Source organism: Chlamydotis macqueenii, chromosome 2 (assembly GCF_036417535.1).
Source record: "Chlamydotis macqueenii isolate bChlMac1 chromosome 2, bChlMac1.mat, whole genome shotgun sequence".
Lineage (NCBI taxonomy): Eukaryota > Metazoa > Chordata > Aves > Otidiformes > Otididae > Chlamydotis > Chlamydotis macqueenii.
Window position 1 is genome coordinate 14,343,085 of NC_141557.1, and position 23,577 is coordinate 14,366,661.

The following is a 23,577-nucleotide window of genomic DNA, read 5'->3' on the forward strand; positions in this document are numbered from 1 at the left end:
GTTAATTCTGTAAGCTGCTCCATTACAAACCTTGAAAAGCTTTGTTTGGTGTCTCAGCCACTCCAGACAAAATCACACAGTGAATATTTGATGGATGCTGTTAGATTAGTGTAACAAAAGCATTTAATTTGGGATTTGGATATATTAAAGGTTGTCTCCCCCCTTTCAAATAAGTTGAATACGCTCTCAAGTCTATCTTTTCAACTTTCAGCCTTGCCCTCTGTGATCGGCATTGGGTGTTGATTCTTCAGCTTTCCTTTATAAACACAGAGAGACTTTAAGGTACATTTCCAAAGTGGTGCAGATAGTGGCAAAAAGAACAACATTAGTAGTGACTGATAGACAGCCAGTATTTGGCACCTCAGTTTTCAGAAGACATGGCCATCAGCTTTTTGTATCTTAACACAGAGCTGACATTTTTTTAATTGCTGAGGAGCCTAAGATTTAAGGAGGAAACGCTGGAGCTCCGTGCGCAGTGTTCTGTTAATTAGTGACATTATTATGATTAGCCTGTATGGGCAAACAGCTGCTGGCTGCACAGCCATACTGCATACACAGCGTTTAAGCACGACTGCCAGGCGGATCTGTGCAGCTGGCGACAGTACGTGCTGATTCAAGAAAATAAAGGTAATTGTTACTTTTGGAATCCTGCTCTTTTCAGTCCTGCAACCTGGACAGCTTAGAGGCACAGATTGCTCATCTGCACTCTGTTCATGTCATGCGCAGCCGGCACTTGTCTGCTATTAAGAGGAGAGCATCACCATTTTCCTCAAAGTGAGAGATTTCAAGGGTTTTCTTGTCTATCCTCCTTTTTGATAGAATTAATGTCTCGCCAAACCTGCCTGAAATGAAGGCTTGCAAATGATTTGCAGATCCCCAAATTTCTTTCTGCATGCCTGTCCATCTTTGCTCCGGTTGCTGACTTGAAAGCGGAGCATACCGTGAAGGGGAGAAACAGTCATGAATCCAGACCATATAAGGACCTCATCAAGGGTTTAAGTAAATTGACTGGTAGACAGATCAGTGAGAGACACTTTTCAAATTACTGATTTCAATATAAAAGAAAGGAAACAAGCAAACATTTTTTTTTTTCTTCCCCCCAGTATGTGTGGAAGTATAAAACATTCAGCATCATTTTGCCCTGCGTGTATTACCTACTTACCTGCTTTGAAATTGATATGACAGGTTTGCTTTTTTTTTTCTTTTCTTGCTAGATTAGTTTTATGGTGACCTTCTGGAGTTCATTTAACTTTTGAAAAGGCCTTAGTATCTTCTCCAAACATAGGGATTCACTTTTCACTCCCTCCTCCAAGTTATTGATAAAGCTGCTCATGAGTCTAAGCTGTTTCCAGCCCTGATCCCCAGGGGAACCTACAGCTGACTCTTCTCCACCCTGAAGACTGATCTTTTTTTCCAATCCTTTAGCCAGATTTCAATCCAGAAGCTGAAAACTTAGTCCAGTCCCATGAAAATTTAGTTTCTTTAATGCCTTTGATATGAAGCCTTGGTAGCGGCTTTTTGAAAATGTGAATATGAATATGTCACGTTCGATTAATTGCCTGAGAGCTTGAAGAGCTTACTGGTACCTTTGTGCAACTCCAGCATCCCAGTGAGGCAGGATTTCCCCATGCTGTAGAAGGTGCAATCAGGGACTGCGAGAATGAAGAACTGCCCATTGTACTCGAAGAGCACGTTCGGGATCATCTGAGGAACCTGAAGGTGCACAAGTCCATGGGACCTGATGAGATCCATCCGTGGGTCCTGAGGGAACTGGCGGATGAAGTTGCCAAGCCACTGGCCATCATATTTGAGAAGTCGTGGCGGTCTGGTGAGGTCCCCGATGACTGGAAGAGGGGGAACATAACCCCAATTTTTAAAAAGGGGAATAAGGAAGACCCAGGTAACTACAGGCCGGTCAGCCTCACCTCTGTGCCTGGCAAGGTCATGGAGCAGATTCTCCTGGAAACCATGCTAAGGCACATGGAGAGCAAGAAGGTGGTTGGTGACAGCCAACATGGCTTCACCAAGGGCAGATCGTGCCTGACCAATTTGGTGGCCTTTTATGACGGGGTGACGGCATCGGTGGGCAAGGGACGAGCAACTGACATCATCTACCTGGACTTGTGCAAAGCTTTTGACACTGTCCCGCACGACATCCTTCTCTCTAAACTAGAGAGACATGGGTTTGATGGACGGACCACTCAGTGGATAAGGAGTTGGCTGGATGGCCGCACTCAGAGGGTGGTGGTCAACAGCTCAATGTCCAGGTGGAGACCGGTCATGAGTGGCGTCCCTCAGGAGTCCGTGCTGGGCCCGGCCCTGTTCAACATCTTTGTCGGCGACACGGACAGTGGGATAGAGTGCACCCTCAGCAAGTTCGCCGACGACACCAAGTTGTGTGGTGCCGTCGACACGCTGGAAGGGAGGGATGCCATCCAGAGGGACCTTGACAGGCTGGAGAGGTGGGCCCGTGCCAACCTCATGAAGTTCAACCAGGCCAAGTGCAAGGTCCTGCACCTGGGTCATGGCAATCTCAGGCACAAATACAGGCTGGGCGGGGAATGGATTGAGAGCAGCCCTGAGGAGAAGGACTTGGGAGTGCTGGTGGATGAGAAGCTTAACATGAGCAGGCAATGCGCCCTTGCGGCCCAGAAGGCCAACCGCATCCTGGGCTGTATCAAGAGAAGCGTGGCCAGCAGGTCGAGGGAGGTGATTCTGCCCCTCTACTCTGCCCTGGTGAGACCCCACCTGGAGTACTGTGTCCAGTTCTGGAGCCCCCAGCACAAGAAGGACATGGACCAGTTGGAGAAGGTCCAGAGGAGGGCCACGAAGATGATAAAAGGGCTGGAGCACCTCTCTTATGAGGACAGGCTGAGAGAGTTGGGGCTGTTCAGCCTGCAGAAGAGGAGGCTCCGGGGAGACCTTATAGCGGTCTTCCAGTACCTCAAGGGGGCCTACAAGAAAGATGGGGAAAGGCTGTTTAGTAGGGCCTGTTGCGATAGGACGAGAGGTAATGGTTTTAAAATAGAGGGGGATAGATTTAGATTAGAAATTAGGAAAAAAATTTTTACGATGCGGGTTATAGAACACTGGAACAGGTTGCCCAGAAAGGTGGTGGAGGCCCCATCTCTGGAAGCGTTCAAGGCCAGGCTGGATGAGGCTCTGAGCAACCTGACCTAGTCAGGGATGTCCCTGCTTCTTGCAGGGGGGTTGGACTAGATGACCTTTGAAGGTCCCTTCCAACCCTAACCATTCTATGATTCTATGATTCTATGATTCTATGGACCCATGTCTGTCATGCTCAGTGATCTTTACTGTATTCATCTTTATTGTAGATGCCACCATTTTATCCAGAAGGAGATCAGACTCCTGGTCTGTAGTTCCCAAGATCCCCTCTAGATAACCAGGCAACCATGAGTCCTCTGGCACCATGGCCATTTTTAACAGTATTTTGAACGTTTTGGCCAGCGATTACACAGTTTCATGGTTAAATTCTTTCAGGGCTTTTGGGAGAATGCCATCCAACCTGGGTGACATGTTAAATTCTCACCTACCAGTTTGATGTAATGCTCCTGTGTATTTTTTTCTGGTTGATCTCACTCATTTCCTTATTTGCTACAAAGAATGATGTCAAGTGGGGAAATCTCCATGATATCTTCAGCAGTAAAGACTGAGGCAAAGAAATCATTGAGCTTCCCTGCTGCCGGCTTGTCGCACAGTGTCCCTTTCACTTTTGCCATCAAGTGGCCCAACTGATTCCTTGTACACCTTCCTATTTCTGATGTCTTTAGTGAACATTTTACCTTCAGTCTGAGAATCCTCTGAAGGGTGCTGCTAAAATTCTTTCTTCTTTCTCTCAGTTTCTTTGGCCATATTGTTTTGGTGGGGTTGTTTGGTTTTTGTTTTGTTTTGGGTTTTTTTTGGTGTTTTTTGGGTTTTTTTTTTTTTTTAAATTATGGCACATTTTACCTGAGCTTCTAATACAGTACTCATTGATAGTTTGCTTTTAGGCCTCTGGTGGTCTTTTTGGTGCATGACTTCCAATAGTAAACATCCAAGCTTCAAGTAGCAAATATCCCAAGAAATATTTTTAACAGTTAGTTGTTGGGTGAGTAGACACATAGTTTTGTACTTTGTAGTATCATAGTGTCTTCTGTTCTGTGCATCTACCATCTAACTACATTTTGCAAAGCTGTGTGGGTTCCCTCCCACCATTCTGAAAGCATTTTTTGTCTTCTACTTGCTTTCTAACATTGTCAGAACAAGAATGCAGTTATTTCTTAGAAACACTGTACCAATTGTACACTTACTGGTGCATGATTGTGCGTATAAGTCAAACCTGACCCTTTTGCTTGCTGTTGCATTTTCTTATCTTGCAAAGTGTGTCCCTAAAGCAGGATTCCAAATTGGGTGGTAAGAAAGCAATCTGTATTTAATTTTGGTAGTATTGTAAAGGTGTCTCTGTTGAGAAAGGAAGCTGAAGCACTTTGAACATCCTAGTCACAAGTACACAGATCAGAAAGGAAAAAGAAAGCCTGGAGAATAATTCTGTGTGACAGGAAGAGCCTCAGTGCCCTGGATGCAGTGTAATATGCAGCGAATTTGTATACTGGCTTCTTTAAGATCCATAGTGCTTGCATGCCAGTATGTGGGTAATTTACTTTCTGAAGGAAAAAGGGAGTCTGATTATTGTTTCTTTAAAAAAAAAAAAAATTGTTTATGCTTTGAATATTTTGGCAATGTTCTCATGCATAAACTTTTTTCATATTTAAGTGCATAACTTCAGATAGGATGGATGGTGGTGTTTAAGTAAAAAGGACCACATTAGTTGTCCTTTTATCATCTAGATAAGCAGCAGCTGGGCTAGTTAGTACAGACAGTGCTTTAGCAAACAGCTGGTTCTTATCTAAATGACAAAGGGCAGGGTAGAGACCTTTTTATTTTAAAAAGGAAAAAATTCTTGTTTCTATTTTTATTTTAAGAGAATGGAGAGAAAAGGAGCTACAGAAAATCTGCAGCATGCAAGGTTTTATAGCATTTTTATGAATATGATCATTTATTATAGATCAGTGCTAGGACCCAGAGAGGGAACTCTCTCTTTTCAGCCTGGAGAAGAGAAGGGTTGGAGGGATCCTCATACCTGAGGTGTCTATAAATAGCTGAAGAGGGGAGTAAAGAAGACAGATCCAGACTCTCCTCTGGGATACCTACTGCCAGGTCAAGAAGCAATGGGCACAAACTGAAATTCAAGGAATCTCTTTAAACATAAGAAAAAAGTTTTCTTCTGAGATGGTGGTCAGGCACTGGCACAGGTTGCCCAGAGAGGTTGTGGAGTCTCCATCCTTGGAGGTGTTCAAAATCCAACTGGACAAGGCACCGGGCAACTTGCTCTCACTGACCGTGCTTTGAGTAAGAGGTTGCACTAGATAATCTGCAGAGGTGCAGTCCAACCTCAACCGGTCCATGATTCTGAACTGTCACACCAAGAAGTGCTTCTGCGAGGCAGGGGCAACTAGTGATAGAAACTATAGGGACCAGCTTGCTTTCCTAGCCAGGACTTTAAGGAAGGTCAGGAATTCATACATCTTTGCTTATGTTACCTAGTCTTTATCAAATTAAATTAGTTAGTCAAATTAAATTATACCGGATAGCACTGGTAACAGTGAAGGGAAGGAACTGGAATGTGTAATTCAAGCTCTTTATTAGAAATGCATCAGCAAGAGCAGGTCTTTATTTGAACTGCAAACTTGCTTTGGACTGTTGGTCTCTTTCTCTTGCCGACAGCAGAGTTTCCAAATTCAATGTGTTGTTTTTTTCTTACACAAAGTTTCTGTTAACAATGTAAGGAAAATACTTTTTTTTTTTTTTTGTGAAAGCCAGTTGTGTAATTCCTGTTTAATTTTTGCTATTTTATAAACAGCATCATATCATTTGTAAAATATTTGTGTAGTTGACTGTCAATGCCTGTATTTTAACTCATCTTTTGAGATGCTAATTAGAAATGGAAAAAGTTTTCCCCATATAAATTATAAAATACGTGATTCACTTTACAAAACACAGTCATCTAAACGCAGCGTTCTTGCTATTTATTTTATTTACCCTGTACTTTACTGCTGTACCAGGAGTGAATTTCTATGTATTTTTCTGATTGAACTTTCTTCTTGTCAGTATCTTTCTGCAAATCTCTTGAGACCTTCCTACAAATGAGTTTGAAAGTTGATGGGTTGTCACATAAAGAAGGACTGTGCAATATGTCTCACTAAAAGCTGGACACTTGTTACATAGTCATCAATATAGCACTGGGAGAATAAATCCCAAAGCACTTTGATATTTTCACACTTTATTTAAAGGCAGCGAAATAAAGTTTAGTTTATCATTTAATGCCTTCATCATGCAAATTTCAGCAGTCCAATGTTGCTGTGCTTTTTTTTCTTACAGTGTTTCAGAATTTAACATTTCTGTTCTTTTTGAATTTGCCTTAGATTCCTTTTTAAAAGAGGCTACAAATATTGTTTAATTTACTTTTCAGTAAAGCTGTCACTTGTAATCTGCAATTTAAAAAAACTAATAAAACAAATCCTCATTTCACAATTTAAACCTTACTGAGTCTAATTCACTTGCACTGCAAGTTTATTATTCTCCTGCAGCTTGACGTGCCTCCAATTGTAATTGTGTTGACCCTCCGATGCAGTAAATCTCCCCAGTGCTTATCAAACTGGGAGAGATAAGTCTACAATTTGGAACTTCATTAAATATCTCATTTATATTAAACAGATGATGGCTTTGAACAGAAATAATAATTTTTGCAGGCTCTGCGACCTCCCGATCATGGTTGCCTCGACTTTGTAATGCGGTGTTTTGCAAACCTCCACCCCTCCGTGTACTGGGCGCTACGCCAGCGCCTGAATGTCAGAAGTCGTTAGTCCATCGGGCTGACTTCAAAGCCTCTGCTGTGGAGACTGCAGCCGAGTCCTTTGTAGCCCTTGAAGCAGATTTTTAAAAATCTTTCATAGCATACATTTCTTAGTCATCTGGGGATTGTGGGTAGAGTGATTAATAATGGGCAGCTGTTTAAAGAAGAAAAACCAACCAACCAACATGTTGCTTGTTATTGTAATTCCTGAAAGTATGAACTGTTCCTCTCGTGCTCATTTCGAGACCAATCCTTGGAATAAGCATTCCCAGTTCCCAGCGGCTTCAAAGAGTTTGCAGCATGCTCAGTATCTTGCAATCTGGTCCCCGCTGTATTTCAGTACATATAAAATATATGCTGTGGGATTTGTGTGAGACATTGCTCTTAAGTTTTGACCGTACACTTCAATATGAAGAGGCGTGTTGCTGAAACCAGATAATGCTTTGATGTGTGAGTTCATACAATTACCCTGCAGAACACATCTATTTTTTAATATTTGTTTATTATTTTGCTAGAGTTGGAGGCAGTTCATGCTGTTAGATGAGTTGGTTTAATGGTCTCGGCGAAGCTCCTTTGCTAGCAGTACCGAGTAGCAGCAGGCTGCTAGGGCTCAGGTGAACCAAGAGCTTTAGGGCAGGAAGGCTTGCATGATGCAAGGAGTGGGTGATGGTGTGGGGAGTCTTCACCTCTGCGGTGAGTGGCTGGATGCTGACGAATTTGGCATCCAAGCTGAGCGGTGAGTGCCCACACACTCGTTCTTCTCACTCCCAGGGACTGCGTTGACAGTGGCTGCTAATGGGGTGGCTAAACCCAGCCAGGTGACACCATCAGTCTTTCTTTGCCTCGCACAGGTACTGCTTTCCACTGAGCTCTGATTCTATGGGGCTCACTGAGAAAAAGTTGATTTTTTTTTTCTCCCCTCTCTTTTTGAAAAACTTGAGAGGTGTACTCAGGAAAACAAAGGATGACTGGCTTCTGCTAGCGAAGGCTGAGCTGGGAGGCTGGAAGGCTGAGCGAAGGCTGGGGAGTTGCTCAGAGGAGCCTTCTGATGGGAAGGCATTTGGGGCAGGGAAGCAGCCATACATGCAGTCCTCTCCCCTGTGCACGTGGCCAAGCAGCCCGTCTCCTTCTCTTCTTCCACCACGTCCTTCATCTTCCTCTCAATGCCCCAGAGAGGGCTGCCTGGAGGGGTGGTCGGCAGGGACCAGCAGCTCTGGGGGATGGGGGCTGGGGGCTGGGATGGGGGAGCACCTCAGGTCTTGTCAGGTCTGGTTTTTATGGCTCTGCCTGGAAGCTGCAGCGGTGCCAGGGATCAGGGAAGCTTCCACATGGAACAAAGCATGTGAGGTCTCTGTATCCTGTGGCCAGGAAAGGCAGAGCAAAGAACTCATCATAATTAGGAAAAAAAAAAGAAAAGAAAAGAAAAGTTAATTTGAAGCGTGACTTCTTTTTCTTGTTTCCCTCCTAACTACAAAATGTTTGAGTGTTTATGTATTGGTTGCTAATACGTGGGGTGGGGTTTCCTGGGAGTTTCCATGATGATTACATTTGAAAGCAAATTGCAGCACTTCAAAAAGCGCCAGCAGCCCAATTCTAAACGGAGTTCCTGCTCCGCGCTCGTGACAGGAGCCTTGTTCTGACAGGCTGTCAATGTGGGAACGGTGGCCCAGCTGTCTGCCTCATAGCGTTGAAAAAAAGCCAGAACTGTCTGTTTAAGAAATTATCCAACAAAGAGACACCAAAATGCGTTAGGTTTTTTCACCAATTTTCTCCTGAAGGACTTGGAATTTGACAGGGCGCCATGGGAGGTGCGCTGTAAAGTGGCTTAGAAAGTTGGTCATTAAGCAAAGCTGTCATTGCAAATTATATTTGTCCAGCGTGAGGAGTTCTAGCTCATTTGGTGCCCAGACAGTTCTAGGCCTTAGGCAAGTTGTTACAGTTCCCCCATGCTGCTAAATGGACCCCGGGTGCTAATTTTCCTCTCTCTGTGCAGTTGGAGTCACCTGGGAGCCCCTGTGGGCCAGAGCTGCCCATAGAGACACTGCTGGATGACCGGGAGCGGAGGATTTCCCATTCCCTCTACGGCGGGATCGAGGGTCTCAGTGAATCACCCACGAGGAACACGGCGCTGAGTAGGATAATGGGTGAGTCAAATCAGCTCTGCTAATCGAGGCGTGGTGTTGTTCCTCACTGTGATTTATTGAAGAGTGATTAATGTATTATGTGGAAATCAAGGAACTCCAAGGTTGCACTGATCAACTTAAAACATTCCTTAAAATTGTTCCACACAAGCCTTTTGGTTAGTTAATGTAAGGAAAAACATCAGTACATGGAATTAAAAGCAAATTTTGTATACTGTGGCAGGTAATAGAACAAATAACAGGAGCATTTAACATGTTTTTTCAATGTCTGATCTGGGACAATTAATTATTGGTTGGTCTAATCTCCATATTGAGTCTTCATTTGCATGAAAGTCAGTGACTCATGGGAATTTTTAATTAATTTCAGCATTTCTTCTCCTCTGTTTCAGTCATACTAAAGTAAAAAAAAAATAAGGCAAACTTGCATCCATTTATGCTTATTAGGGCATTTCATTAATTTGTTTGAATGTTTGCATGTTTGCTTTGCAGGACACCAATTTTAAAACCTCATAACTAATTTTAAGCATCCCTTGTGTAGATTCTGTGCCATGCCATCTGCATGGCCCCAGTGGATAATGAGGTTATTAGCGGTTGCTCTGCTGCAATTCAGCTGCTGATGTACAGAGCTAGGTAATAAAGACTTGCCTTACCACAGGAGTGGTCGGATTTACTGACTAGGATGGGATTAGTTTGAAAGGATTTTCAAATTTAAACACAAGAAGCAGCTTGATGAAAATAGCACCTGACAGACGATGTGACGATTGCTTGCTTGAATTGCAAGTTTTAAACTTAAGACATGGCCATTAAATCTGGGATGTTGTTTAGTGTGCTTGACACACACAGACTATATTAGAAGATGCTGCTATAAACTTGATATGAAGCAAGGCTGAACTTAGCTTTTGATTCCTTGAGATTGATTTTTAGGCTTAGAAAATGAAAGTCCATGACTTAGGCTTTTTCTAGTCAACAGTTTGTATATATATTTCACTATGATTTGAGGTTGGTTTTTTTTGTTTGTTTTGTTAAAATTTTTGTATGTTAATTTGCTCTTTCTTTGTGGTAGCAGAATAATACTGTTGTTAAACTCTCTGAAAATCCACAGATTTGCTATTTAAGATATTTCATCAGTTAAGACTTTTGTCTTTTTTTTGTGTGTACATTTGGACAACAGTAATTAGAAATAAATCATATTCTGTTCTATCACATTACATTGGATGCAACTCAAAAGAAAAATAGTATACTTGAGAATCAAGGAAGCATGAAACCTTTGCACCCAAAGTCATATGCTTTTAAAGAGAACAATTAAAAAAAAAACCAAACACTATTTGTTGAAAAATTCAAAGACTGATTAAAAAAATTTGAAGTCTTTAGCACTACTCTGCCATAGAAGAGACTAGTTGTGGTGTCAGGGCTTTAGATAAAACATTTGCAAACCACTGCCTTCTGCTTTTTCCATCAGTGTTGCAGAGGATTTACACGTAGAGCTCATATAAGCATTAACGAGTTATCGCTTAAGCACCTCGTCCAGTGATGGGAGAAGAAACCCTGAGAGAATCTGTGTGCATGTGTGTCAGCAATGCGGTTTACTTCCACATCAAAGGAACACAGGACTTGCCATGCCAAATCGAACTAGTGCTTCATCAGTCTGGTGTAATCCCTTTAGCTGCAGCTGATAACTGATTTTCAAAAAAAGACCAAAAATTTTTCCAAAGCTCTTAAAAACGAATGCTTTTGGATAACTCTGCAGTGTAGACATAGGGAAAAAAAATCCATCATGCATTTGTGTTTTATAACCTGAAGTTGATATTTTTATTTCCTCTAAATCATCATTTTTTTTTCTGTATTGCTTTCAGAAACCAGGAACTATGTAGAAAGTTAGTTGGTTGTGACGGAAATCTCTTGATGCTTTAGTTGGAAGCACTTGGAAAATCAAATTGTGCCTGAACCTCATAATAAATGTGATCTAGTCCAGCGTAACTGAAAACTGGTCTAGCCAGGACTGGGCCGTTCCCTTCTGCAGTCACGGCAGTTTCATGGAACTGTCATGTGTAAACCCAGTTTTTAGGTAGCAGTCAGTTTTCTGATATGCTAATTTTGCTGAATGGATCAGTACCACTAAGTTAAAACTGCAATGTATACAATCTTTTGTGATAATTGTTGCATGCATGCTTTCTTGCAGTGCCCTACAACAGAGAAGTATTCTTACCTGTTGGCAGAGATAGGTACAGTTGCTTGTTTCAGAGTAGCTGATATTTATAAGACTCTATCATTTATTATGCAGTGGATTTCCTCTCCTATTAGCATTGATAATGAGGAAAAACTCAGAACATTTTATTTTTTTGAGAATGTGTATGTGGTGTTACATGACTCTTCTAGAGGTTTCCTCCTCTCTTGAAAATTGGCCTAAAAGCAAGGATTAGTCCTAAAAACAATCTGGTTGAGGAAGACTGGGGATCTGTACCTTGCCATGCTGGTCCTGGCCATGAAAACAAGCCCAGAGGAGTGCTTTACACAGGGCTGGTTCCCTTGAGTGCTCTCCCCATACAGAGGAGCCCTCTGACTTACGGGTTCTCTGAACTGGGGCTTTTTATTTAGCCCCCAATGAATTTAACTATGTAATCTTTTAGTACCCTTGGCACCTTGTGGTGGGGAGGTCATGGTTTGATATAATGTGTGAAGGAGTAGGTCCTTCTGCTTCTTTGGCTATTGGATAAAATTGATGGATTTTGAGTTTTCTTCCTTGCTATGTTAGGCTATTCCAAAGCGATCGTCTCAAGGTCTGGAAAATGCCTGCTCGTTTCAGTCATTGCTCAAAGTTGGAACAAACTTTAAGAGAGTTGTTTCTTTAAAATATATCTAATGTAATTTTCAGGAAAGGTATTTAAGACAATTTCCTTACTCTTTCAATCCATAACTGACAGCAAGAACTGTTTGTCAGAGCCTTGCTGTGAGAGTGGGAATAAAATACTAATTTTGGAACATGATTTAAATTATGTAAAATGATGTTTGCTTGCTGCAGAAAGACTACGAGTCTTTTAATGTTTCTGACGATTCTTATGTTGATCTGCTTTTCTAGATGATTATTGCTTTTTCACTTGATAATATTTCACTGAAAAATTCTGATGGAGAGGAGATACTGCTTCCTGTATTCAGGGAATTATATTTTTGTTTTGACAAGGCTTTTTTTTTTAATTTATACAAACTAGGTCTTATCTTCTAACAATTAGATGGCTATAATAAACCATTATGTTTGCTTATTTATTTTTAATATTTTCAGGTTGTATATTAATAGTACATTCAAAATAACAACTGTGTTATACTGGCTTGCTTGGCTCTATGATTGAAAATTCCAGTCTTTTCTTCTGGTACGCTGTTCTTGTATATCATCCGTTATGCTCCTCAGTTTTGCACTACGCAAATACATGGCTATATAAATTATTCTTATTCAACAAACATCTTAACACAAAGTCCTCTTTCATCTCTTTCTTCTAGTTGCTGATATTTTCTTTATGAACATGGTGGGTTTTGTTGCTAACGGTGACTAAACGGAAGTCATTTATCAGGGGGTACACAGAATAAAAATAGCTTGCACTGAATCTGCTTTTCATCCTGAAAGATCCCCGAGGAATTCATAAAATTTGATAGTTACTACACAAGAGCAAATACTTTGTTCTATATGTAAATAATTGCTTTCTTTAGGATAGAACCAAGGAGAAGCACTGCTGAAAAGAATTTACCTAGGGATGTTAACTGTGTGTGTCAATTAAACGAAAATAACCCTTTACAAGCAGAATGCAGTTCTGTGGCCAGGAATCTCATCAGAATATGGTGGTCTGCTACCATAGTCTTGACAGATCTGAGCAATTTCTTGAAATCCAAAGCCTAGATATAGTGGAGAAATTTTGCTCTTAGATGTTCCCCAGACATTTTTAGAATCATAGAATCATTTATATTGGAAAAGACCATTAAGATCATTGAATCCAACCATAAAACTAACACTGCCAAGCCCACCACTAAACCATGCCCCTAAGCTCCCCATCTACACGTCTTTTAAATACCTCCAGGGATGGTGACTCCACCACTTCCCTGGGCAGCCTGGTCCAATGCTTGACAACCATTTTGGTGAAGAAATTTTTCCTAATACCCAATATAAACCTTCCCTGGTGCAACTTCAGGCCATGTCCTCTTGTTCTGTTTCTTGTTACCTGGGAGAAGAGACCAACACCACCTGGCTTCAACCTTCTTTCAGGTAGTTGTAGAGAGCAATAAGGTCTCAGAGGCTCCTTTTCTCCAGGCCAGAACACCTCAGTTCCCGCCACTGTTCCTCATAAGACTTACTGTCTAGACACTTCAACAGCTTTATTGGCCTTATTCCAACTCTTACCTCTGTTTAGCTTGGAAAATTAAATTACATGAGTATCTATGAGAAATTTTGCAAAACTCATTGTATTGCTGGGGACAAATATGCTGTTAGTGAAAAATGAAGATTTTGAAAAGTATTAATTTCTCATTGCATGATTATCTGTATCCCTTCTGTAGGAAGTTTCATCACTATCATCATCATCACTATTTTGTTTTATTATTATTTCAATTACTTATTACTCTCTATTACTTTGGCTAATACTTCATTCTTCATCACAGCGTAGCTGTTGCTGATTTCTTGGTCAGGCAGGTTAGGAATCAGTTGCCATGTCAGAGCATGGCCCTCTACTTGAGGAAGAGACTTGAAGTGTACCATTCATCTAAATCCCATGTTATCAAAATGCTCATTAGAGTCACTCATGAAATAATACTTGGTTTTGAACATATCATAAGGATGTTCAACAGATTTCTTAGACTCTCATCCAAAGAGAAAGCAATAGCAAAAGCACAAGAACCAAACCAGATACAGTATGGTGACAATGCAGTGTAGTACAGGAGCGAAGTTATCACAGCAAACAGATTAACCAGACCTCAGGGATTTTCAAAATTTAAAAGGACTTTGTGTAGTTGGGTTCTTCATGATCAAGCGTGTTGTTCATTTTATGTACTGTGTATGCCCAGGGGTTTGTTTTGGAGCTCTTTATGTTGGTGGTTTAATTCAGGTACAAACTATTTTCTGGTCTACTCTAGATCTGTAGTATTACAGGTTTTAAGTGTTGCTGTTTGGTGTATTTTTCTTTCTGAGCTGAACGTCCTCATAGACCTGGAGACCAGCCATTTGGTACTGGAGCTCTGAGACTTCTTTTTCTACAGAGACAGATGGGAACCCTTCTTACCCCATAGTTGGTATGGTCCTCAGGCTACGCTTGTTCAGATTGGTAACTTTTTGAACTTTGAGCCTCATTGTCCTGAAATGAGACACACTTGAAAGGGAGAATGTTTTCCCTTCTCTATTACACCATCCAAAATACTACATATTATAACAGATTATCTTGCTGAAGGTGAATTAATAGATGAAAAACTGGCCTTGAAGTGTGTTCAGAGTCTACATTTTACAGGACTTTTCTAGCCCAAGGGAAAATTATTGTCTTGGAGAGGTTTGTAGACAGCTCAAGCAGTGTCTCCGTTTTGTACATCAGTCAAATATTGCAAGATTTGCAGTTTCTTTGATGTTTCTTTGTAATGTTTCTCACAACATTTGCAGAGTTGCTTTCTCCAAGGGTGTTTTCTGTCCACTTCAACTGAGTTGTCTCCGAAGAATGTATCAAGTCCATTGCTGAGGTCTCTCTAACCGTCTGCTGAAGGTGAAGCCTTTCACCTGTTTTTAGCTTCATCTGCAGTGAAAAGTGTAGGCATGTCAGATGGATTTTCTCCTTAATTCCAAAGCAACTATTAAAATGTCAGTCTTCACCCTTGTCAGATATAAAGGAGGGTAGTGAAAAGTTAAAAATGTTACTGAATTACTGCAGCCTCTCAAATGGGAAGTTCAATCTGCCGCATGCCATAAGGTTATACCTTTTCGCAATCTATTCTTTGGAGACATTATTAACTATAGACTTAACAGTCTTGTAGGCATTATGTTTGGAAAGAAGTGCATTACCAGGCTAAACATTAACTTGTCCATCAAAGAAGCTATTGCTGGGCAAAGAATCAGCTGTTATGCAAACTGAACACATTCATTTCACTCTGACAGTAATGAGATGTTCACCATGCAGTACCTTTTTCTTCCAGCCACTTCTTCAGCCTTTTGCAACGATCTTTTTTGAAGCCAGTTTCCCCCACTTTGGAAAGCTATACAACATGTATCATCTAGCACAGTGATGATTTTAGCTAGCTCTCTATGCATAAGGTTTTATTTGTTTGTTTGTTTTTTAATAATTTCATGCAAAGGTAGTGATGGTAACTGAAACTTTTCCGGAATAGAGGAAAAAAAATATTTTCCTCTAATTCTACACCCTATCTCCATATCTGTAGGAAAAAGAAAGAGTGATATTTAATGTGTCTGTAGAAGCAGTTTATGTAATAGAAATAAAAGTTTTACTGTATAGTATTACTGCAGTGCATCATAGTTTTAGAATAATTTACAGTTTGCTGACAAATTACCAGTTGATTAAGCTAGTGCTTTTCTTCTCATGAGATGTGACAATTTTCTAATTGTTTTAGTAAGATAATACATTTCTAGGAATAAAATTCAGGTAATGTCATGATAATTCATTAGAAATAATGTTGCATATAGTGAGAGTTAGGACCAAACATTTTAAATGACAGATCTTTTTAAGTTGAGCATTAATATTGAGGAGGAAAAAATAGTTTAAAAGATATTATATCACATAAAAAATTATGTGCAGTTAATATGAAAGAATCACACTTAATAATTAGCCATTACCTCAAATAACTAAATAAATTTCATCCTGATTCGCAAATCTTTATTTTCCTTAGAACAAGTTTTGGCTTAGTGTTTCTAGATACTGAAATAACCTCTGTTTATTCCAAGTTAAAATTTTAAATGGTGATAGTTCCATATTTCCATGCTCATGCAAATAATATTGTATAACCTCCATCCTCCCAACTCTGTGTCTCATGCACATATCCTGAAAGCTGGATTTATTCAATTTAAACATTGTTATGTTACAAAGCATTGCAATGAAAATATTCCTTCTGATATTCTTTATAACTTTTTAGTCTCTTTTGGTGGCATGGAGTTTCCTATAGGTCTAAAAGTTGCTTCTGATTTTATATGGCAGTTAGAAAATTGTTATTCAATGTTACGTATCAAAATTATTACTGGGAAATATAATTATGTCTGTATTTTTATCCCTATAAAAGCAGCACTGGTAGTGAGTTTATAATATTTATATGCACATTGAAATTGGATTTTACTTGGAAACAGTGTTTTACTAGTTTGTAAGAGTCATCCAAATATCATCTTTTAACTGCTGCTCTCACAAATTAACCCAATGAAGTCTGCTACTGAACAAAGAATAATGTTGAGTCTTTATTATATCTCTTTCATGTATGTGATGGCTCTAGTGTAAGCATTTTAACAATAGTGTTAAAGCTTATTTGAATTTAGTGGTAATTAATAGGTATTTTTTTTTTCCAAATCTTGCCTATGTGCCTTCAGATTATTTTTTAAAGGAGAGAATGAAATTTTTGAGTTTTTTAGCTTTAGCCGTGAGTTCTCATCACTTTGCAGAATTCGTACCTTGGTGGAGACATTATTAAAGTGTTCCAAGTTGCCAACAGCAGTCAAACAAGATTCAAATTTAATGAGGGAATGATTGATCAGGGGAAGTTATGAGCTCTGTTAGTCCCCATTGAACTCATTCTTCGTTTCTACCAGATGATTTGATGCAAGAGAAGATACTGTCTTCTGGGACAGGTGCTTTTCAGTGGTGCCCCATGACAGGACCAGAGGCAGTGGGCACAGACTGAAATGCAGAGATTGCCTCTGAACATTAGGAAACACTTTTTCACTGTGAGGGTGGCTGAGCACTGGCACAGGTTGCCCAGGGATGTAGTGGAGTAGAAATAGTCAAAAGCCATTTCGTCAGGGTCCTGGGCAACTGCCTGCAGGTGTCCCTGCTTGAGGAGCGGGGGTTGGACCAGATGAGAGGTCCCTTCCAAGCTCAAGCCTTCTGTGATGCTGTGATCTTCTTGCAGTAGGCCGCAGATACAACTGACGTCTCTTACTTTTCAGACCTCTTTATAGGAAGACGCCTATAAAGTAAGACATAAGTGATTTTATTATCTGTGTTGTGTCACTCTTACCAGTAGCATTGCAGTTTGACATGACATTTTATCAGCTGTGATTATATATTATTCAAGGCACTCTCTGCCATTATTTAGTTTTTGGGTATTTTCTCCCTTTTATTGTTCAGGTAAATATCAGCTGTCTCCAACGGTGAACATGCCCCAGGATGACACTGTCATTATTGAAGATGACAGGCTGTCGGTCCTCCCTCCTCATCTCTCTGACCAGTCGTCATCCAGTTCCCACGACGATGTTGGGTTTGGCACTGTTGATGCTGGCGGATGGGCTAAAGCTGCAATTAATGAGTCGACAGACTGGTAAGAGCATGGTTTAATGGAAGGAAAAAAGAGATGACTGCAGTTACACCTTTTCCTTTGGTTTAATTTTTGGCTACTGCTAATATTAATTTTGTTTTTGTTTTTGTTTTTTTTTTTCTCCCTATCATATTTAGATGTCACTATTTTCAAACTGGTAATTCTCCCTGTTTCAGGAAAGAAGTCTGTACAGATAATTTGTTAGACTTTCTACTTCTGGTTGCAGTTTTGTGTTCTGTCAAAGCACATTTGTGGAAATGTTACTAATTGTTATTAAGAGCAAATCAGTATATAGCTGTGTTAATTTGATGATTTAATGTTAATTTAGTTGCCAACTGAGATAGCCTTTGTAAAAAAAACTTTGCAAAATTTAGATAGTTGAGTTTATGAAAGATGAAAGAATAAGTCCAGTTGGAAATTTTAATTTATAAACCTCGCTGTAAATATTTCTAAGTCTATAAAACAAAGATTTTGTTTTTATATTCCAGTATACATCTAGGAGCCTTTCAATACTTCCATGTACTTTATTGATTTTCCTAATAATGTGTAGTAATTTTAAAATCTGCTTAGAGGTCAAGGCAACTCTTTATTTTGCCTTAATGTTAATGCTTGTGCAACAAGACCCAGTTAAGATTTCTTTATTATGCATGAAGAAGTACCTTTCATATAATTTCCCTACAGGAAAGATGGGGAGAGACTGTTCAGTAGGGCCTGTTGTGATAGGACGAGGGGTAATGGTTTTAAAATAGAGAGAGGTAGATTTAGATATTAGGAAAAAGTTTTTCACACTGAGGGTTGTAGAACACTGGAACAGGTTGCCCAGAGAGGTGGTGGATGCCCCATCCCTGGAAATGTTCAAGGCCAGGCTGGATGAGGCTCTGAGCAACCTGATCTAGTGGGGCATGTCCCTGCTCCTTGCAGGGGGGTTGGACTAGATGACCTTTAAAGGTCCCTTCCAACCCAAACCATTCTATGATTGTATGAGTCTATGATTCTATGATAGTTACATGTCAATATTACATGATAGTTACCTGTCAAATGTAGCTCTCCATTAAAAAATATGCAAAGTAATAGTTCCACATTTAAAACTATGGAAAGTAACTTTACTTTACGTGTTTATAGTAAAAATAATTTCTGTGAATCTTAGGTTGACTCTCTGATTGCTTTTATACATTTTAATATAAGAGTCTCAAGGAGAAATGCGTTGAGCTCCGTTATCGACTTGCTTAGGTTCATGGCAAACAAATACTGTTTATTGCTGAGTTACTACAATTAATACAGATCCAAGATTTAATTTGCAAGTCCTGTAATTATCTATAGTAATAGCAAAATAAAAGTCCACCCCTGTATACTGCCACTTCTTGAAGCTAAATAATTACCACAAGTGGTGTGAAGTATATGAATTTTCTTATTTTTCTTGTCTCTTGAGCCTGTTATGAATGTGTCAGCAATATCTTAATAAAACAGCAATAGCACCTGCCAGCTGATATGCACCTGTCAGCTTCTTCTTTGCTTTGTATTAGTTTATTTCATCTTCTGTCCAGGAATTGAGTTCTATATTTTAAGCACTGTTTTAATGCTTGTATAAAAAGGTAATTTTTTTATCCTCATTTGCATTTTTTTTTAATGTTGTAGCTATTCTCTTGGACAAGTCATACCTGTAATTTGGGCCCTTGAAAAGTCCATCTGTCTTTTGCAAAAGCTTTTAAGAGCTGAGAATGAGACGTTTAAATAGAATAGTACTCAAGGCTGCACATAATAGCTTATTGGGGAGGGAGTTTTTTTTTTTTAGCCGAATGTGAGCAAAAACCTACACATAAAGTAAGAGCCCATTTGAAGCCTGCCGATGCTTTTACATTTACTTCTGCAGCATATCTTGCTATTCATGTACTACTTTGAAAATGAAAGTAACAGCAAGGAAAATAGGGATGAGATGTTGTGGAACTGAGCACACTCAAAAACTTTAAACGTGTGTATGAGAAATTGTAAAGGTCTTCAGATACAATTGTGCTTAAGAGAGTAGATCAGTGCAGCGCCTTACTATCTAATGTATTCTGTTTGTAAAAAAAGTAAATAGCAGTAGAATTAGATTGTTGCATTAATTTCCTGCTGCTAATGGATGGAGGAAGACTTGTAAAACGAAGGTGCATTGTATGATTTTGCTGGAAGGCACAAAGGGTAAAACTCAGAATATGGATGAAGGGTTATCCAAACAAGAATGGCAGCTGTTCTGAATCACAGAAGAAAATGTAAGCTTTTCCAGCCTCACAATATCTCCCTAATCCTTGATGAAAATGTTATGAAAACAAAGGGGCAATAAGACGGGATTAATAAGTGGAATTTTAATAACATCAAGGGTCAGAAGACGGTTACATTCTTTTAAGGATCAGCTGTCATTCCAGAAATCTTATTTGTTAAGTATGCTTGAATATAGTAAATTGCATTTGGCATTGCTTAATGACTTGCACTAAATTCACCTTCTGTCTTTTATTAATGTAGTTGAAAAATATTAAAATGAGGCATTTTTAGGGGCATTAGTTCCCCCTCTGTGCTCACTGCCTTTTCTACTTGTGGATCCTCACAGGGGCTTTTGAATACTTTTAGGCAATGTACATGCATTCAAACTCCCATGATCTGCTCCTTCCTTAATTACTAAAACACGCTCACGGGTCATTAACAACAGAAATAAACCAGGACCTGGAAACTAACGACTCTACGTAGAGCGCAGATATTTGTACTATGAAAACGTATGAGATGGCGTGATATCACAAAGCAAGTAATTTTTGGTGCTAAGTAGCACCGTTAGTATGCAGGATCCTATACAAACACGGAATAGCAGTCCCCCTAAGATGTGTGAGTGGAAGGTAGCTGTGATGAGGGCAGGTACAGGAAGCAGAGAGAAAGCCCCTACAGGCCATGTCAGTGAAAACACTGGAATCCGATCTGCAGAATTCCCAGTTGCTGACACCATGTCCAGACCGCACTTCTCTCTCTGAGACCTGTGGTGCCCTTTTTGAGTTGTGTTTGACTTTGGAGTTCTAATCTGTTCTTAGGACTTCAAGTTGAATAGATGAAAATTTTATTCAGCTTTATTAGAAGCTTTATGTATATGGATGAAAGCAAGCTCCTATGAAAATAAAGGAGTGTACAGCCAAAACAAATAGTTTTAGAAATTCACTCTTTTTGAAGAAAGTGTCACAGGATACGTTTTGTTCAGCAAGATGAAGCCGGTCATCTTTAAACTAATGTGAGCTGTGTTAACAGATGTTGCTAGAGAAAATTCTCACTTAGTAAAACCACATTTTTCTGGCCTTCAGAGACAGAGCTGACTCGCAGTGAGCCAGAAATTCCTGTGTGGCCTTGGGAAAGTCATTTATGATCTGATTATGAAAGTTGTTGAAACCCTCTAAGTTCAGTTGAGTCACTCGGAGAACATTTTCAGACTTAGATGGTTCTTATTGAGCTACGTGTTGCATTGCTGTAAATGCTCTAAGTGTATATTGGCCTTGTCTGTTTTAACTTTCTATCATGTGGAGATAACTTTTTTTCCTATTTTGTGGGAGTGAATGTGAGGACTAAATAGTTATTTTTGAGTTCGGGCTCTGATTCATCAGAGCTTTTAAGCATATGCTTCAAAACGTTGCTAAATTGTGCAGACATCTCTGAAATAGTTGCAGTAATTAAATGTAAAACGTTATGAGCCTGAGCCAGAAACATTAAAGTCAAAAGGCACTTGACATTGACTTTATTCATATAAGCTCTGATCCTGCTCTCGCTTAAGTATATATGCTTGTCACATGCATGTATCTCATTATTTGTAAATCTCCCACTACAAGGCTGAATTTCTTCTAGGCTGCCTGGTAATGCAGATGGTGATTTTCATCCTTTATAGTACTTGATGCCTTTGGACAGTTTTTCTTACCTCTCTTCACTGTTGTGCCTAATACCCAGGTGTTTGTTGATCAAAGATGCTTCTATAAATTATAGCACATGGCGTACATAAACATGTGCATGTTACAGAATTTAAAAGTTTAAGTTGGTTTCTGCAGAAATTCACTATTTGCCTATTTCCCGCTAGGTATGAGAAGTGTATTATACTTAGCCCTTGGAGTTGAAAATAATTCTTTTGAAACATGTTACTTGAACAGTAACCAGTTCCTGATGTGTTACTGAACAGTAACATGTATATATACAATATTTTGAATGGCATTTAGTCTATTTTAGCTTTTTTTATCTTGAAGTACAGCAATCAAAGTGGGAATTTTGAGGGATCTTTTCCCTATAGGATCTTTCACCTATAGGATAGATAACAATGACGCAAAATCCTATTTTTTTTCAGTATTTTGTGCTTTGTTTTCTTTTTGTGCCAACTGGAGTGGAAATCTAAATTCTTTGGGGTTGCCTTCAGGCTCTTTTTAATACTCTTCCCTTTTCCAGGAGTCAGAAGATCTTTGTGTGAATTTCCTTTCACATTGTTTTATTAGCAATTAGCAATCTTGCAGGGTTGGGTTTTTTTTTTTGGTTTTTTTTGATGGGTTTTAATATGCATTATGGCCATGATGACACATTGCAAGCCTAGGGTATAGCTTGCACACTAAAATTTTACCTGCATTCTTGCATTCATGATTCTGCCAACACTAATAAATCTATCTTCGGCATGCTTCTGATGAAGCATGGTGAAATGCCGATCACTGCTTACTGAAGACCTGACTCATTCAGCCGAGGTTATGCAAGAATCATGCAGAAGAGACCAAAACTCAGTCCAGTTACCCCCATTTCTGATTTAGTGGTGGAACCATTGTGGCAACTGCTTGCTCAGCAGGGACGTAGTGAGTGAAAATATGTTTGTCTGTCATAGCCAGGTTAAAATCAGGAGATGCTGTGAAAAAAATTACAAGCAGTTTCACATATGGAGAGAAATCTTAATGCAAAGTCTTTAAATGAAGAAGCTTAAAGTTCTGTGGGCTTCAGGCAGGACAGATTCTATTTATACTTTACTAAAAACGTTTTATGATGAAGATGATAATTTACTATCAACAGAATATATGTGTTTCTCATGAAGAAAAAGGAACTATTTTGTTCTCCCTCAGATGATTCCTATGTGTTGGGACTGTGCATTCTGATAGTATTTCTGTAGTGCACCAGATATGTGTCTTTCATTAAAGCTCGTAAGGGAAATTCTTGATACTTTTGATCTAGAATTGCTTGATGTAGTAGAACAAATCCATTGTGTGTGTAACTGACTATTTGCAGTGGTTTATTTTAAAATGTGTACTTTATTGTTGGTAGAAGTCACGTGCTAAAAAAATTATTTTCTCTGCAGAGTGAAAGGTTGCATGATCTTGACAAATGTTTGCATGATTTTTTTCCCTTCCTACAGCACTCTTAGTCCAGATGTTGATCCAGTGCTTGCCTTCCAGCGAGAGGGTTTTGGACGCCAGAGCATGTCAGAAAAGCGTACAAAGCAATTTTCAGATGCCAGTCAGTTGGAGTTTGTTAAAACACGAAAATCCAAAAGCATGGATCTAGGTAGTGAGTGATATTTTTTCAATTGTTTTATTTGAACCTGATTTTCATGTTGTAAGTATATAGATTTTGTAATTCCAAGCACATTGTTTACATGCAGTACTACTGCAGGTAATGTCTACTGGTGGGAAGTAAATTATTCTTAACGTGAATGGCCAAGTGGCCTGTGTATTGTTTGTACCACTTGCAAGTGTCCATACATATAAATATTGTAGCCGTCTGAATATATGGTTGTACAGAAACATTAAAAGCATTTCTTAAAATTGAGGTGAAAAGTGCATTTGCCAATCTGTATAGAATAACTGTGTAAAACTGTACCACACTGTGGTTCTGGGTAGACAGGATTATTCTCAGTTCATGATTATAATGCAATTAGCCTTAAAGATCCTTCATAGTCTCTCATTTTGTAGATGAATTTCGATTAAGATATTAAAGATGTGAGTATTTTTTTGAAGAGTTCATTTAGAATTATCAAATGGGGCTAGTCTGACATCTGGTTGAGACCCA

General features: G+C 39.4%; 1 protein-coding gene across 12 annotated transcripts in view; it reads left to right on the forward strand.

Moving 5' to 3' along the window:
• PARD3 (par-3 family cell polarity regulator) overlaps positions 1–23,577 on the forward strand; it is a 450,332-nt gene that overhangs the window by 271,436 nt on the left and 155,319 nt on the right. For 9 of the 12 annotated variants that reach the window (XM_086741984.1, XM_086741989.1, XM_086741987.1 and 6 more), the window contains 3 exons: positions 8,907–9,057; positions 17,358–17,547; positions 22,925–23,076. In XM_086741984.1, the coding sequence (XP_086598110.1) occupies positions 8,907–9,057; positions 17,358–17,547; positions 22,925–23,076 (493 nt within the window). The remainder of the gene's footprint in view (positions 1–8,906; positions 9,058–17,357; positions 17,548–22,924; positions 23,077–23,577) is intronic. The other 3 variants (XM_086741985.1, XM_086741988.1, XM_086741991.1) reach the window with 1 other exon arrangement.